General features: G+C 35.1%; 1 protein-coding gene across 3 annotated transcripts in view; it reads left to right on the top strand.

The window, feature by feature from the left end:
* The first annotated feature begins 310 nt into the window (after positions 1–310).
* The window catches only part of LOC145662247 (glutamate receptor 1-like), a 1,126,308-nt gene continuing 1,111,925 nt past the window's right edge, over positions 311–14,693 (top strand). For all 3 annotated transcript variants that reach the window (XM_081727625.1, XM_081727624.1, XM_081727626.1), the window contains exon 1: positions 311–817. In XM_081727625.1, coding sequence (XP_081583751.1) covers positions 715–817 — 103 coding nt within the window. In that variant the 5' untranslated portion in view covers positions 311–714. The remainder of the gene's footprint in view (positions 818–14,693) is intronic.

The following is a 14,693-nucleotide window of genomic DNA, read 5'->3' as shown; positions in this document are numbered from 1 at the left end:
TCGTAACGGTTGGTTCCACTGTGTAACGCTGGGATGAGTTTTGTTACAGTGATGGGGTGTGGTACTCGTGGCCATGTGTGTATGTGTGTATATTTATGTATAAATGTGTGTACGTGTGCGTGAGTGATGCTGGGCATGGTTCTGTTTCCCCTTGCGTCCCTCCGTTCTCGCAGTTTCCCAACAATTTTCCCCGTTCGTCCCTTGCTCCAGCTTTGAATCCCAGTTCTGTGAGCCTTTCCATCTCCTCCCCTCTATCCCCGTTTGACTCTCTGGCATCCCTCATGCGCACGGGCTCGCATCTCCTGTTGAAGGCGGGATCCTGAGAGTCTGGCTGCAGCTTTTCCACAGGATTCCACAACCAACATATAGTCGGTTTCGTTTGTGACTCGGCCGGTACATACAGACTACATTATTTTCCTTTTTCTTCTTTTCCATTTTAGAATAAAGATTCAACCCAATATTAAGTGCGTGAGAAATAACAAACAAAACGCGCTAATTTTTTCCGAAGTTTTGTCTACTGATTGTGCACATTTTTTAAATAATAATAATAATAATCATAATAATAATAAATATAACAAAAATTAAATGGCTTTATTTGTGACGTAAAGTGTTCTAGTGCGTTTTTTTCCCTGTAGTGTAGTTGGTGGTGTTAGTGTAAGTTTTGTCTGCGTGTTTCTGTTATTATGATCTAGTGCTTCTAATAAGACAACAGCCATGACTTCAACGAGATTCGAAGCATTGTGCTGCAAGTACATCATCCTTATGTATCTTGTTTGCAGTATATCAGCATCGGGGCTTGCGGACAAGATTCCAATTGGTAAGTTCCACATAAGTAAATGTTTCAATACAGTTAGCAAGTAACTTTTCCTATAATTATGCAGTTATTGTATCTTGTTTTATTGTATGTTGGTAAGATTTATTTTATGATACTAGAGGCATTATTTTATTAGAAAATATATTTTGCACTTGTTACTTTTAAATCTTAGAAGTCAGTAAAAACTTTGAAAGATTTTATTTTTTAAAAAAACTTAGAAATAAGCTTATAATTTTTTAAAAAAATTTGAATAAGTTGTATGTTTTGGAGTTTAATGACCTCTTTCAGCGTCAAGGCTATGAGAAACTCGGGCTTGTAGCTTGTGTTGGTATAGGAACCACATAGATAACCGAAAGAATCGAATTCGGGTCTCCTGAATCAAAAGGGTAATGCTAGCCATATAGCTACGAAGGAAGCGTGTATTTTTATTTATCTTTTTCCTGCTTGTAGCAGCTACTTTTTACTATATTTTATAATTAGAATTAACTCACTATAACATACTTTTTGAACTATTGAGTACCATTTTCACGTTTTTCCAGGGCTTCCATCGTTTTAACAAAAATTCAGTTTTTTACGCTTTTTTAGTAGTGTCTAATAAAAATGAAACTGTGTTACTATTTCAGCAATATAGACATTGTCTTGTCTTGAAACTGTTATACAAATTAGTAATAATAAGGTACTTTCTTTGTCAGATATAATTTTTAAGACATAACCTATATCCATATATCTGTGGTGACACGGATACAAGTAATTTGTATATCCACGGAGTCCCACTGTTCGATAGTATATGTCTGCATCGTCAGAGATTTATTCAGAGAAAACGCAAATGTAATGAGACAAAATTGGTTTACCAACATTTTAGCTTAATGTTTATGTTCCACATGAAGTCAGAAATGATGTTAGCCAACGGTTACGTAACTAGGAACATAAAGAATCTCAATGACCCGTGTTGCCATTACAATGTCACGTTTTTTGTCTCTGAGAAATATAGTCAGTCTAAGTTACGATGATAGATATTTAGCACATCTGATTACTTCTCAATCTGGTTTCGGAACTCCGTAAATTAATAAACTATGGCCAAAGAAAGCACTTACTCAGAATCCTGTGAAAATGATATGAAATATTTAAGTTTAACGTCCCACGGCTATGGCCTTAAGGCTAAGGGAGACGTTGATTAAGGTAAGTGAAAAATGATGATGTAAACATTGGTGGAATGAGAATGTCGTTGGAAATGGGAGTGCCATGAGAAAATCTACGGACGCGATGTTGTCCACTATAAACTTACCTGGCCGGGAATCGAACCAGAGACCCCTACGCACCAGAGGTAACTGCTCAACCCTGAGTCACCGTACCCCCCTTTGACAATGCTCTGTCAAGTTTTGGTGATATAAAATTGCCTAAAGGAGGGACATTATTTGACGCCTGTTAATCTGCTAAGGTAATTTGATGAAGATACCTGTGGAAGTTATAATACAGATCTGTAATAATAAATATTTTGGTCAGAAGTTATTTAAAAATGAAATGAAATCTTTACGTTTTATGTTATGCCGCCTAGGCTAAATGAGATAAACAATGATGAGAAAATGAATGAAATGGTGGAAGGAAAAAGTGGGATAAAACGGGTGCACCCCGAGAAAACCAACACATATGGTGTTTATCCACCACAAATTTCACTTGGTGCGAGCTGGGATCAAATCAAGGATTCCATGCAGCAGAGGCAAATACTCTACCACTGTGCTACCGCAGAGAGCTTATTTGGACTATGCTAGTAAGCCTTATGAGATGATACACACATCCGACCGTTATTCCACAAAATAAATTTTGAACGAAAGCAAATTTTTGAACGTCAAGTATTGCAGTAGATAGCTAGAGTGAAGATCTAGGCCAAGTTTGTTAATAGAGCCAATCCGTTAATATCTTGAGTGGTTACGGATACTTCAATGGTGAGACTACATATGCTACATATCAACATGAAAATATATGTTGAGGTTGGATTTTTAAGGTGAAAAGGCAAAATACTTTAAGGTTAAAAATGGTTTTGAGGTTAACATTTTTTTTGCTTGATCCTTTAAAAACGGAGATAGGTTAAATACCTCACATAAGAGAGGGTATATACCACACTTTTGGATTAGTACAGGTAAGGAATCTGATCCTGGGGTCCTGGCCCCCAATGCAAAATTTGAAACCCGATGTATTTTTATGAATACGTATTTTATATGTATTTTTATTATTATACGTATTTTTTATGTATATAAAATATTTCGCATAATTTGAATTCAATTTGTCTTAAAATCCTCATATATATCTTCTTAGACCCTTGTCTGCCATCAAACACACATCTGAATGGGTCCCCCAGAGTTACAGAGAAATCAACGCCCTTGACTACAGGGTATACAATAGTGACCACTCCAATTAACAGCATCTGTTCATTTACTGTCTTACTGTCTTTACTAGAGATTCTTTTTAAGTCAGTTCATCTATGGAATTAAGACATATCATTTACAATGATTTCTTTGAATGTTTCAAGAAATTATATTGAAATCCCGTGAAAATTTACTGTGAATATTTCCAAAATTTGTACTTAGCAATACGTCTGTAGATTAAGACATGTTGGCTAAAGGTTCTTATTGTAACTGCGTGTGGAAAATTATCTTGAAAATGAAATGAAATATTTAAATGTTACGTCCCACGGTTACGCCGGTTAGGCTAAAGGAGACGGTGATGATGAGAGATGAGTGCAATAAAGAAAGTGAGAGGAAACGGGAAAACCGCTAGAAAACTCACGAGCACGGTGTTTGTCCACCACAAAGTCCACTTGGCGGGGGCTGGGATCGAACCCAGGACGTAAAGCACCAAAGGTGAACGCTCTACCACTGAACCACCGCGTCCCCGGAAAATTATCTTGTTCTGTTCTTGTTACAATCAATAGGTAGAAAAAAATGGATTCTTTTGTAGATGAATTATGTCAGAAGCACTTCCGGCTCTTTTGAGGATCACACATCAACAGACCATGGTTTATCACTTCATGCATCAACAATTCAGAATTTTCACTAAACATGTCTGCATATTTTTGCATATTTGTTCAGATATGCAACGCGGGGGCACTGCGGCTCAGTGGTAGGGGCTTACCTCTGGTGTATGGAGTCCCTGGTTCGATCCCAGACCAAATAAGTTTGTGTTGAACAACATAGTGTCCGTGGGTTTTCTCGGGGTACTCCCGTTTCTTCCCACATTCTCATCCCACGGATTCTTAGATCATCATTCGCTTGCCTTAATAGTCTGTCTCCCTTAGTCTAAAGGTCATAGTTGTGGGACGTAAAATTCAAAGATTTAATTTCAAATATACACAATTCATAGGCTTAAAGTAATAATCTGAATTAAAAATTGTGTTCGAAATATTCTTAATTATTTGAGAGACTATTGTAAGGAAAAAAATAAATAAAAAGTTTTGGCTTTACGTCCCATAGTTATGTCGTTTATGAGGTGACGGATGATTAACTAAAATAAATGAATATAAAAGAAAAATGAAATGAAATGAAATCTTTAAGTTTTACGTCCCAGAATTATGCCGGTTATGCTAAAGGAGACGGTGATGATGAGAGATGAGTGAAATGGTGGAACGAGGAAAGTGGAAGGAAAGGGGAGAACTCCGAGAAAACCCACGATCACGGTGTTTGTCCACCACAAAGTGCACACGGCGTGAGCTGGGATCGAACCAAGGACCCCAAGCACAGGAGCTGAACACTCTAACACTGAGCCACCGCTCCCTCCGAATATAAAAGAAATTGGTGGGATGAGAAAGTGGGAGAAATCGGGTCAGGTACGATGAAAATATGAGAAGAAAGGAAAGAATCTTGAGAAAAATCCACGGACACGATCTTTTTCAGTTCAAACTCGAGCTGCCGGGGATAGAAGCAGAGACTTCTTGCAGCTTTGCCAGGTAGCCATGTTCCCTATATTGTAAAAGCTCTCCATTAAATTATACAAATAAATTACAAATGCTCTGCAACCACATAATTGTTTTGTTACAACCCAAAATAAGAGGAGGAAGCTTTTATTATACTTTAAAAGTAATTTACTTATTTTGTTATCAGTCGCACTCTTCGTATTTACGTTAAAAATGTATTTTCAAATCGATATTACGGAAACGAATTTGCCAACGAATTCTTGAAAATTAACTTAAAATCAGTGTGAATTTACGGTATATATATAGTACCATTACTACCTTAGATACTACGGAAGACTTGTGAATCTGTACCTTAACAAAAGAAAATATTTGATAAACGTTCAGTATTAGAAGGTATTATTCGTTAGAGAACAAGAAATCAAATGGTTCGCTTTGATTTTAGTTAAAGGAACAAACTCATTAAATTTTGATTTTTTTGAAGGAAATCGTACACTACCTTGATTGAGTAGAACGTTCAGATTGATCATTGGACAAAATTTTAAATTCTGCTGGTTAATTAATGGGTATTTATACAAATTTACCTTGTCCGCGGTTTAAGTACTTACGGAATCGTAGCAAGAGCAGAACTTGTGTAGATAGTTTTCTGCATACATTTCCATAATAATAATAATAATAATAATAATAATAATAATAATAATAATAATAATAATAATAATAATAATAATAATAATAATAATAATAATAATAATAATAAAGTATGCTCCTATTTCGAGATGTTCCGTATTGACGTTACGACGTTGTAAAGAGAATTATATGGATTTACTTTATAAGCTTCTATACATATTGCTGTTGATATAGACAGCATCGCTCTTCAAGGGCGCCCATCAGAGGTGCAAGGTTGGGCGCTCGCCCCCCTTCTTTTAGAGGAAATTGTGCTTCGGAAGATCGAAAACTCAATAAATATTTTAGAATAGTTACCGCAAAATTTGAGACTACATTTGAAATGTCGCTTATACTTGCTCCCTCTTGGAAACCACAACATGGGCGCCCTTGCCGCTCTTCCCTTCACTTTACTCTAAGAGTCTCTCATGTACTCATTTAACAAATGCTGCGTGTTGTCTGAACCACATTTTGGTCGAAGTTTGAACGGAAATAAATATCTCACTGGGTATTGAACCCAGAGCCTCTTGATTTTGAATATTTTAAAAGCACATAGTTTCTAACGTATTGAAATTTCATTTCTTCTCAATAATATGAAACACTGTAAATAGTTGTCAATTTCCATAACTGTTCTTCAAGTGGATTTGTATACAACCAAAAATAGTTTTGTCAAGTTTAAGAAAAGGTTCAAAATAAATCTTTTGAAACCAGCTATTATTTGTAAAAGAATACATAATGATCGTTTTCGGTTGTTGCAATGGTCTGTCCAAATAGCTTAATAAAAATTCAGCGTAGCATAACACAAAAGCTGCTTCTCTTATATGTAAAAAAAAGGAAAGAAAGCAAGAAAAAATAAAAAAGAAAGAAATAAAAGCTTGGGAAGGTAATTGTGGGTGGCGCCGAATTCTACTTCGCCCTGGGCGCCGAAATCTCTATCTACGGCTCTGATAGTTATACACTCAGTCTTAGGAAATATTAGAATTAATTACGTAATAGGTTAACAGTCGCCGATACTGAGTGACAGAGAGTGTATTATTCCTATCATTTGAATATCGATTATTAATAGGGCCTAAACGCAGGATGTTTTAAATGTTGCACGAATGATATTAACTTATGTTTTGAAGAAGATATTGGATTTGAAAACAATTTTGTGGTTGATGTTCAGAGTATGTAAATCTGTTACTGTCCCAGCTAAACCAGGATATCTGGGAGCTTTACTCAGGAATCACGTACGCAAAAAGCGCACGCGATAGTCACTAGCCTAGCTGGGATACCTTGATATAAGTGTTTGTAAATCTATAGCGATGTAAAGCTTCCATATGTTATACAAGAAATAGATTTGTTGCTAGTGGAAACAATCCTAAATTTGCTAATACTGCTAATACTTTTTTGTGATTTGATTGCGGGAGGACGCGGTGGGTTATTGGTAGAGCGTTCACCTCTGTTGCATGGAATCCTTGGTTTGATCCCAGTTCGTACATTGTAAGCTTTGTGGTGGACAAACACCAAACAGTGGGACGCAAGTAAGGGCGCCGATTTTTCTATAACTTTTGCGGTCCCATTTAGATATATTTGGTTGCAGACAAGGTCTAAGAAGAAATACATGAGGATTTTAAGTCAAATTGAATTTAATTTATGCCAAGTATTGTATATTCATAAAAATAATATAACAATACGTATTCTTAAAAATACATGGAGTCCACATGAGCATTGTCTTCTCGGGTCCCTCCGACCCCCCAGGATCGACGCCGTAGGACGCAACTCTTAAAAATGTCATTTCATGTACTAATGGGAACGTATATCCTTTTGATTGTACATTAATGTTGATATTGCGACAGCAAAACTGCGCGAGTCTGGCTTTGTCATTTCATTAAAAGCTATTAGTCTAGATTCTTTAATTAGACTCACGTAAATATTTATTAAAAACTCTATGAAAAGAGGATTTTTATTCTCCGTCTAATTAATTTAAGTGCTCATTTCAATTGCGTTTCCCTCTTCGGAAAATACATATTTTTAGTGATCAAAAAACAAAGAGAAGCAAATCGAAACGGAAATATTGTATTTGCTCCAGATCCGTAATCTTTTAGTTTATAATCCACCGTTTGTACAGTTACAAGATCAAATATTAAAACACAAATAAATATTATTAAGTTCAACATAGCATAGAATTGTATTAAGAAAATTGAAGTATATTTTCCTAAAGCAAATACAACTTCTAACCAGAAAATGCTCCCAGACCATTGCCAGAATGAACGTAAAAAGAATTAAATTTTCTTATTAACATCCACAGGCTTTATACCAATTGTTCTATATATTTTATTATTATACTCATTAAACAATTCTTGTAATATATCTGCCGATTGATAATTTGCTTGAGTACTCATTTTTTTTCCACATGTTCTGCATAAGAGTTCAGTTAAAACGTTCTACGATATATTGTTTTACGAAGACACATGCTCAAAATGGAGGGCTCAAAATTGAAAACTTCCCAAAGTATCCTCTCTCTATGTATTACGGTTCCCGAGATATGGCTCCTTAAATCTCCCGAAATCGGAACTTTTTAGCCAATATCTGGGAAACGGTGGCCAGTTGGCCAGTGGCCATTGGTTACTATTTGGTACCAAAACGTTTACCATCCTCTTAGATATTGATCAACTCTAATATCGTCTCTCTATAACTTACGGTTCCCGAGATATAGCTCCTTAAATCTTCCGAAATCGAAACTCTTTTGGCCAATATCTCAGGAACGGTATGAGTGACGCAAAAAATTCCACCACTTTCTCAGTTTTTGATGCTCTATCGAATAGAGAGCTCAAAACTGAGAAATTGGCAAATAACAAACACACATATAGGGCCTATATAAATATATATATATATATAAAAGAATTGAATTACACAATTTTCTGATCAAAGTACCAATGAATTAATAGGTAATATACTTCATGGTCTGATTCTACTATTATTTATTCTACATTTATCGAATTGCAACATCATACAAATATACTTGCTGCAACGGAACTTTTAGCACACTATAAAGTAGAGGTTACAATCGTACCTAATTAAAGGCTCCAATTATTAACGTTTTGCCTTTTTCTTAAACACACAGAAACTATTATTGTTTAAATTGTAATATATATGGTATACTGTTCCTTTTGTTCTAATACTAAACAGCAAACCACGGTTATGTTTACTGTTACCATCTATCTTGAAATAATTAAACTGAAACGATATAGTCTTTAAGTTATAATTAAAGCGACAAGTTGCCGGAACGCTAGCGACATCTATTAGCACCAGGAGGAGCCAGCAATGGTGCACTTGTAAAAATTACAGAAACTGGGACTGATACCCTTTGAGTTAGTAACATTGAATATTAATACACTACTACTCTACTATCATACTGTTCTGTTATAATAGTTAGTAGTTCGCGAGGCGCTATGAATTGATGTAATGGTTTCTAGCTGGCGTACGGAGTTGTGTTACCGGTCAACGCATCCAGCGCAGTGATACCAATTTAGCCTATTTATGGCTAAATCTAGCGTATTTGAAGAGGCATTTAGCCATACAAATCTACGAAATGCTTCTAGCCTTAAATATAGGTTATTTTATAAAACGCTTTTGCCATTTTTAGCTTTTTTTATTAGCCGTTAAATTACTTCCAAAAATAATTTTCTTTGAAAATAAAGCGTAATTTTTAAAAATTAGCCTCTTTGTCATTATATATTATCATATTAATTGATTTCTCTAGACAGAGAGTGTCTTATTACGCAACAAACACTTGTTTTTCATTCTTCTCTCTTCCCACCTACAGATTTATAATTATTTGACAATACTTATGGACTCAGAAAGAATTTGAATGTCGCTCCCGTAACGACCCCGTTCGCTACTTTTTAATTATTTTCATTTTCGCATTTCATTACAAGAATGAAAGTTTTCTAATATAAATTCAGTAAACTATTCGGTTCTTCAAGCCACAGAGATAATTTCCTTTTGTTTATTAAAGGAAACAAATAGGATATTTAATTAGATTGAAAACTCGCAATGTAATCATGATTATTCATGTCGGTGTATGGAGAAATAATAAGTGTTTGTAAGGACTATGATCTGCCGAAAGAAATACTACTAAAAATTTCGACAATGGCAGTCTACACAACCAAACCAATCCACAATCCAAATATGGTGTATCCAGTTCCAGCTCCTCGACTGGCTAGCTAGCTGCGAGGTCATCTATGATGATTTAATCAATTCAGCTGATAATAAATGCCTGTTGACTTTCACAAATCAGATGAGTTGTTGATGGATTTTGTTGAAATTTAGTCATGTATGTTGCTTGTTAGTCTTCAGCGAATAAAATTCAACATTTCAAATTTTACTATAACTCACTTATAATTATACACACAAAAAAGAGGTTTAAAACCTACAATGTGGGTTACAGGTTAGTAGTTCAAAATCTAGCCATTTTCTGCGTAAAAAAACTTATTTGTGAAGGCCATCTAGTCTATTTTCTTCAGAGGTTGTTGGCAACACTGTTACAGCGGCATCAACAATGGTCAGTATTACACGGAGTCATTACGTAACAGATACTTATAGGCTTACAGTGTTATATGAGTAATAACAAAAATCAAATGTATCGCGATGTCATCGATATTCGGTAAAGTGTACTCAATCACAAAAGGTTGGGTGATGAGCACTGAGTTGGTGTATAAAATAGGTCAGACGCTACTGGGACAGAATGGTAGACCCATCCGATTTTCAGAGAGAAATTTTGAGTGCTAGGTTAGTTGGCACGAGTGTAGCCAATACTGCTAGTATGCTAAGTGCATCGACAACAACAGTACCCAAAGTGATGGCGGGATATGAAAAAGACATAAGACTAGAGCCTGACTTAGGCTTGATAAGGCCATAAGCTATTGAAGGTAATCGGGCCTTTTATATATCCGGCAGTCTTTTGTCAACTGACATTCTAGGGAGCAGGCTAGCAGCAGAGATTCCACTAATTACATCGTCGAAGAACACTACCACTGTATGTAGATTTTATTTTATTTATTTTTGTCTTATTTGTGGAAATGTGATCCAGTTTCTTTTCTTTAAATCTTTTGGAGTCCCCAAGAGAGTGGGCCCCTGAGCTGCTTAGGTTATACGTAGATCCGACAGTGCGTAAGACATATCAGAGAAGAGGATTAGTAGACGGAAACCAAACCAAAATGACCGAATATTGAAAAGAATTAACGCAAAAGAACTATAGAGCTAATGAGAAACAATTCACTACAGAACCCAATCTACATTTTGAACCACCTGTTTTCGCAACCACAGTTCGATGAGTGCTAAACAACTTCAACATTCGATAGTTTGCAATTTCGAAACCTCTGACCACCACCACCAACGGGGTAGCGCGGAAACTTAGTTTACTTGAATCAGTACTTAAATTTCTATATCTCAGCACGAGAGGCTATAATTTGGTTCTCTCTAACTTTAACTACAGCTTCATTAAAGCTATTGACTAAAATTTAAATGTTGTCCAAGAGTGCTGAAACAAATTAAAGTAAATTATTGAAAGTTAATGTTCATCTTGAGATATTAAATGCATTATGTAATGCTAGTTATGCTCCGTACAATGCTTTTTTATATTGTTTAACATAATTCATTTCAATTTTTCTTCGGTGCGAGCGGTCCCGGTTTGATTCCCGGTGGGGGCATTTGGTCGAAAAAGTGTTAAAAGCGTTTTCAGGCCAGCATTCCTGAGAGAGGTTTTCCTGGATTTTTCTCATTCACGCCAGGCAAATACCGGAATGGCACCTACCATATTGACCCCAAGCTGCTGCCGTTCACAAATCTTGTAGCCCCTAATCCAATATCCAATATATTTCAACTGTGCTCGTGGGTTTTCTCGGGGTTCTCCCGTTTCCTCTCGCTTTCTTCTTCCAGCATTTCACTCATCTCTCATCATCACCGTCTTCTTTAGCCTAACCGGCATAATTGTGGGACGTAAAACTTAATGATTTCATTTGATTTTGCAATATATTTCAACCAAAAATTTTGTTGTAGGCCTTATATCTGGAGAATTACATACAGTGTAGCCAAACCCAAACTATCACTTAACTGAGTATGATGTGCTAATTCCGTAGAAAATAAGAAAACTAGATTTAGAAGCCGTTCAAAAATTGTGTGGCCCCTGGTCTAAAAATGTATCAAAAGACCCAATATATTTCAGTCAAAATTTTTCTTGTAGGCCTTATATCTAGAGAACTATACACACTGTAGCCAAACCCAAACTATTACTTAACTCAGTATGATGTATTCATTCCGTAAAAAATAAGAAAACTAGATTTAAGGGCCGTTCAAAAATGATTTGGCCCCTGATCCAAAAAATAATTATTGGCCAAGATCGCAATCTTTTGATCTAATGTTTTGATCATTCCTAAAATTCTTGTTAGTAAATAGATAAAAAATAATCCAAAGATAGCTTTAGTGACGGTGACAAGGTAACTCGTTTTATTTACGTTCATTTTTTATCTTTATTTAGATAGTTTGGATTTGGCTACACCATATGTAGTACTTCAGATATAAGGCCTACAAGGAAAATTTTGATTGACGTATATTGGATCTTCTGGTCAAAAAATAAAATAAATAAAATAAAATAAAATAATAAAATAAGTTCTCTTGTGTGTTGATGTTTCTCAAAGATAATCAATCACAGAAATAGTATATGTATTACGTACGCGATTAATGAAAATAATGCGATCTGTTGATCATGCTTGCATGTTAATAGGCTGTGACAAGCTTTAATTTGTATTTATGAAATATTATTATAATATACTGTACATCATTTTGATTTTCTGTCTAGGAGCTTCCCATCACTGCGAAATTAAAATACCGCAAATTTTACAGTAATTATGTGATATCTTTAAATAGATAAAAAAATAATCAAAAAGTGGAACAAGAGCTCGCTAGATGCCGTTATCACGACTCACTTATCCTTTCGGTTTCGTTTATTTTCGCGTTTCTAAATGGCTACAAACGGAAAGCTACTAGGTGATTCGTAATAACGGAACCTGATGCAAAATGATGTTGTCTAGCGCCAGTGGCGTATTTAAGGGGAGCTTCCGGGCTTAAATCTCTGCGAAATCTTACTCACTATAAAAAGTAAATGAAATATGTTGCAGAACTTTCACATTTCCAGGCAAAGCAACCCCGAAAGTTAGAAAAGCACCCCGAAACAAAATCGTAAATACGCCACTGTCTAGCGCACTCTTGTTCCACATTTCGATTGTTTTTTTATCTATTTGAAGATTTCATAAAATTAGTGTAAAATTAGCAGTATTTTAATTTCGCTGTGATTACTCCTCTTAATCAATTTAAACTAGTGATATTCCTTTTTTTTTTAAAAAAAAATGTACACTGGACAAGGCTATTATTAAACGTTAATTTGAAAAATAAGAAAATAAATATTGATAACCTTGATTAACCACGTTTTTAAAAATAATTTATTATAACATTTACTAAAACATCAACGAAAGACAAATTGTTCCACTAGACAAAGTTATTACTTTCATAGAATAGTTATATTTCTGACGTAAAAACTTCACAAATACCTAGTAATTATACAACAGTACATGTCGAATCAATGAGATTTTGAACATTCAATGAAAGACGAGTTATACTTGTATACTTTCTACTGAGAAATATGACATGTATTTTAAAGTATAATGTGTTTCTATGTCCTTCATACGAGTGAGTGTTGATATCTGATATTTGAAGGTGAGAACAGTTGTGACGTGTGCAGAAGGCGCAACAGGGAGTTTGCCTATCTCCTCACGTCGCAGTCTCTCTCTGATCACACGTCGCATCGCCAACGGATAGCTTCAGAACAGAGAGACATTATTTCATCTGCCTTTCTTCACCCAGTATTTTTCTTTACGCTTGGTGGATCATTTCTAAGGTAGAAAAGAACTCTTCGAAAGTGAAGATTCAAACGAATTTAGTCATACACAAAATATAATTTTAGTGGTTATTCTAGACATTTTTGTTCTTTCCTATAAAAAGGAAACAGGGGGATATCCAAGCAAGTTTGTCTCAGTCAGTATAAATTATACGCCTACCAATAGAATAGCAAAATAACAGTGAATTATCCAAAAAATTCTACTCTCAGGGAATCATTGGTCCTGTTAATATCTCAAACAATTGTATCATTGCAGGTAAAATTAAGGTAATGCGCGTAGTTCTTTCAAAATTACTTAAAGACCAGTTTTCTTGCGAAAATTTCACCTTCTATCAGGCAGTTTTCAGATACAGGTATCCCCTAATTTACATAATTTCTGTCAATTTTAGTCATGTAACTTAAAGCTTTGCAAAATATCGAAAATTATAACTACTAGCGCGTATGAACATGTTTGCGGTTTTTGGGTCTTTAACATCCATTACAGTATGCTGTGTCTTACGTAGTATATATTCTCTGTAAACAATTACATATACGTACATACATGGGCATTAAAACGGGATACATTTTTGAGCAAGGTAGAACAGAAATTTTATTTACTATAGATCAGGGTTTCTCAATCTGGGGGTCGCAAAGATAAGCGGAACAGATAAATATAATTAGAATCTAATATCGGAAAATATTTTTAAATATTATTTTGAATTTTTTCTGATAGGCATACTTTTATTTTTATACATACCGGTATTGTTAAGAACAACAAAAAGTAGGTGTATTAAACATTTTCAACAGGTGCAGAGTGGTTTAAAAATCAATTTAAATGAAAGAGGTAAAATATGAAACTAATGAGAACTGCACATTGAAATACCAGAAAAATACAAATGCAACATCTGCATATTGAAATAGAACTAAAATTGAAAGCTAATGAGACACCTGAGCATGCTGTGATTTAATTATGGCGGCAATGTCTAGTTCGATATTCATGACACACCTTATCAAGTCATTTAAAATACTTTACTTTTTTAAACAACTTTCCAAGTTTTTTTTAAAGCCAAAATTAGAAATCGCTTTATTTTTTAACTAGCAGCGTTCACCCCGCTTCGCTGCGGTCACCCCGGAACGCAATAAACTTTGTTACTTAGATAATTTTTACTTTTTCGCTTTCAAGTGATATGATAAAAACCATAGAAGATTGCAGTAAATCTTAACATTATATCGCCTGTCATTTATGTTAACCCGCCCCGCTTCGCTGCGGTCATCCCGGTGCTGGCATATTGTAAAAGTGTCTGTAAAAATAAGCAAATCAATTAAAAAATTTTAAACAGAAGATTCAAGCTATTTTCCGCTGTATATCGCCTGTCATTTATGTTAACCCGCCCCGC

Source organism: Thermobia domestica, chromosome 10, assembly GCF_964235325.1.
Source record: "Thermobia domestica chromosome 10, izTheDome1.hap1.1, whole genome shotgun sequence".
Classification (NCBI taxonomy): domain Eukaryota; kingdom Metazoa; phylum Arthropoda; class Insecta; order Zygentoma; family Lepismatidae; genus Thermobia; species Thermobia domestica.
Note: the sequence above shows the minus strand (reverse complement) of the source record. Positions and strands in the feature narration are given on the sequence as shown.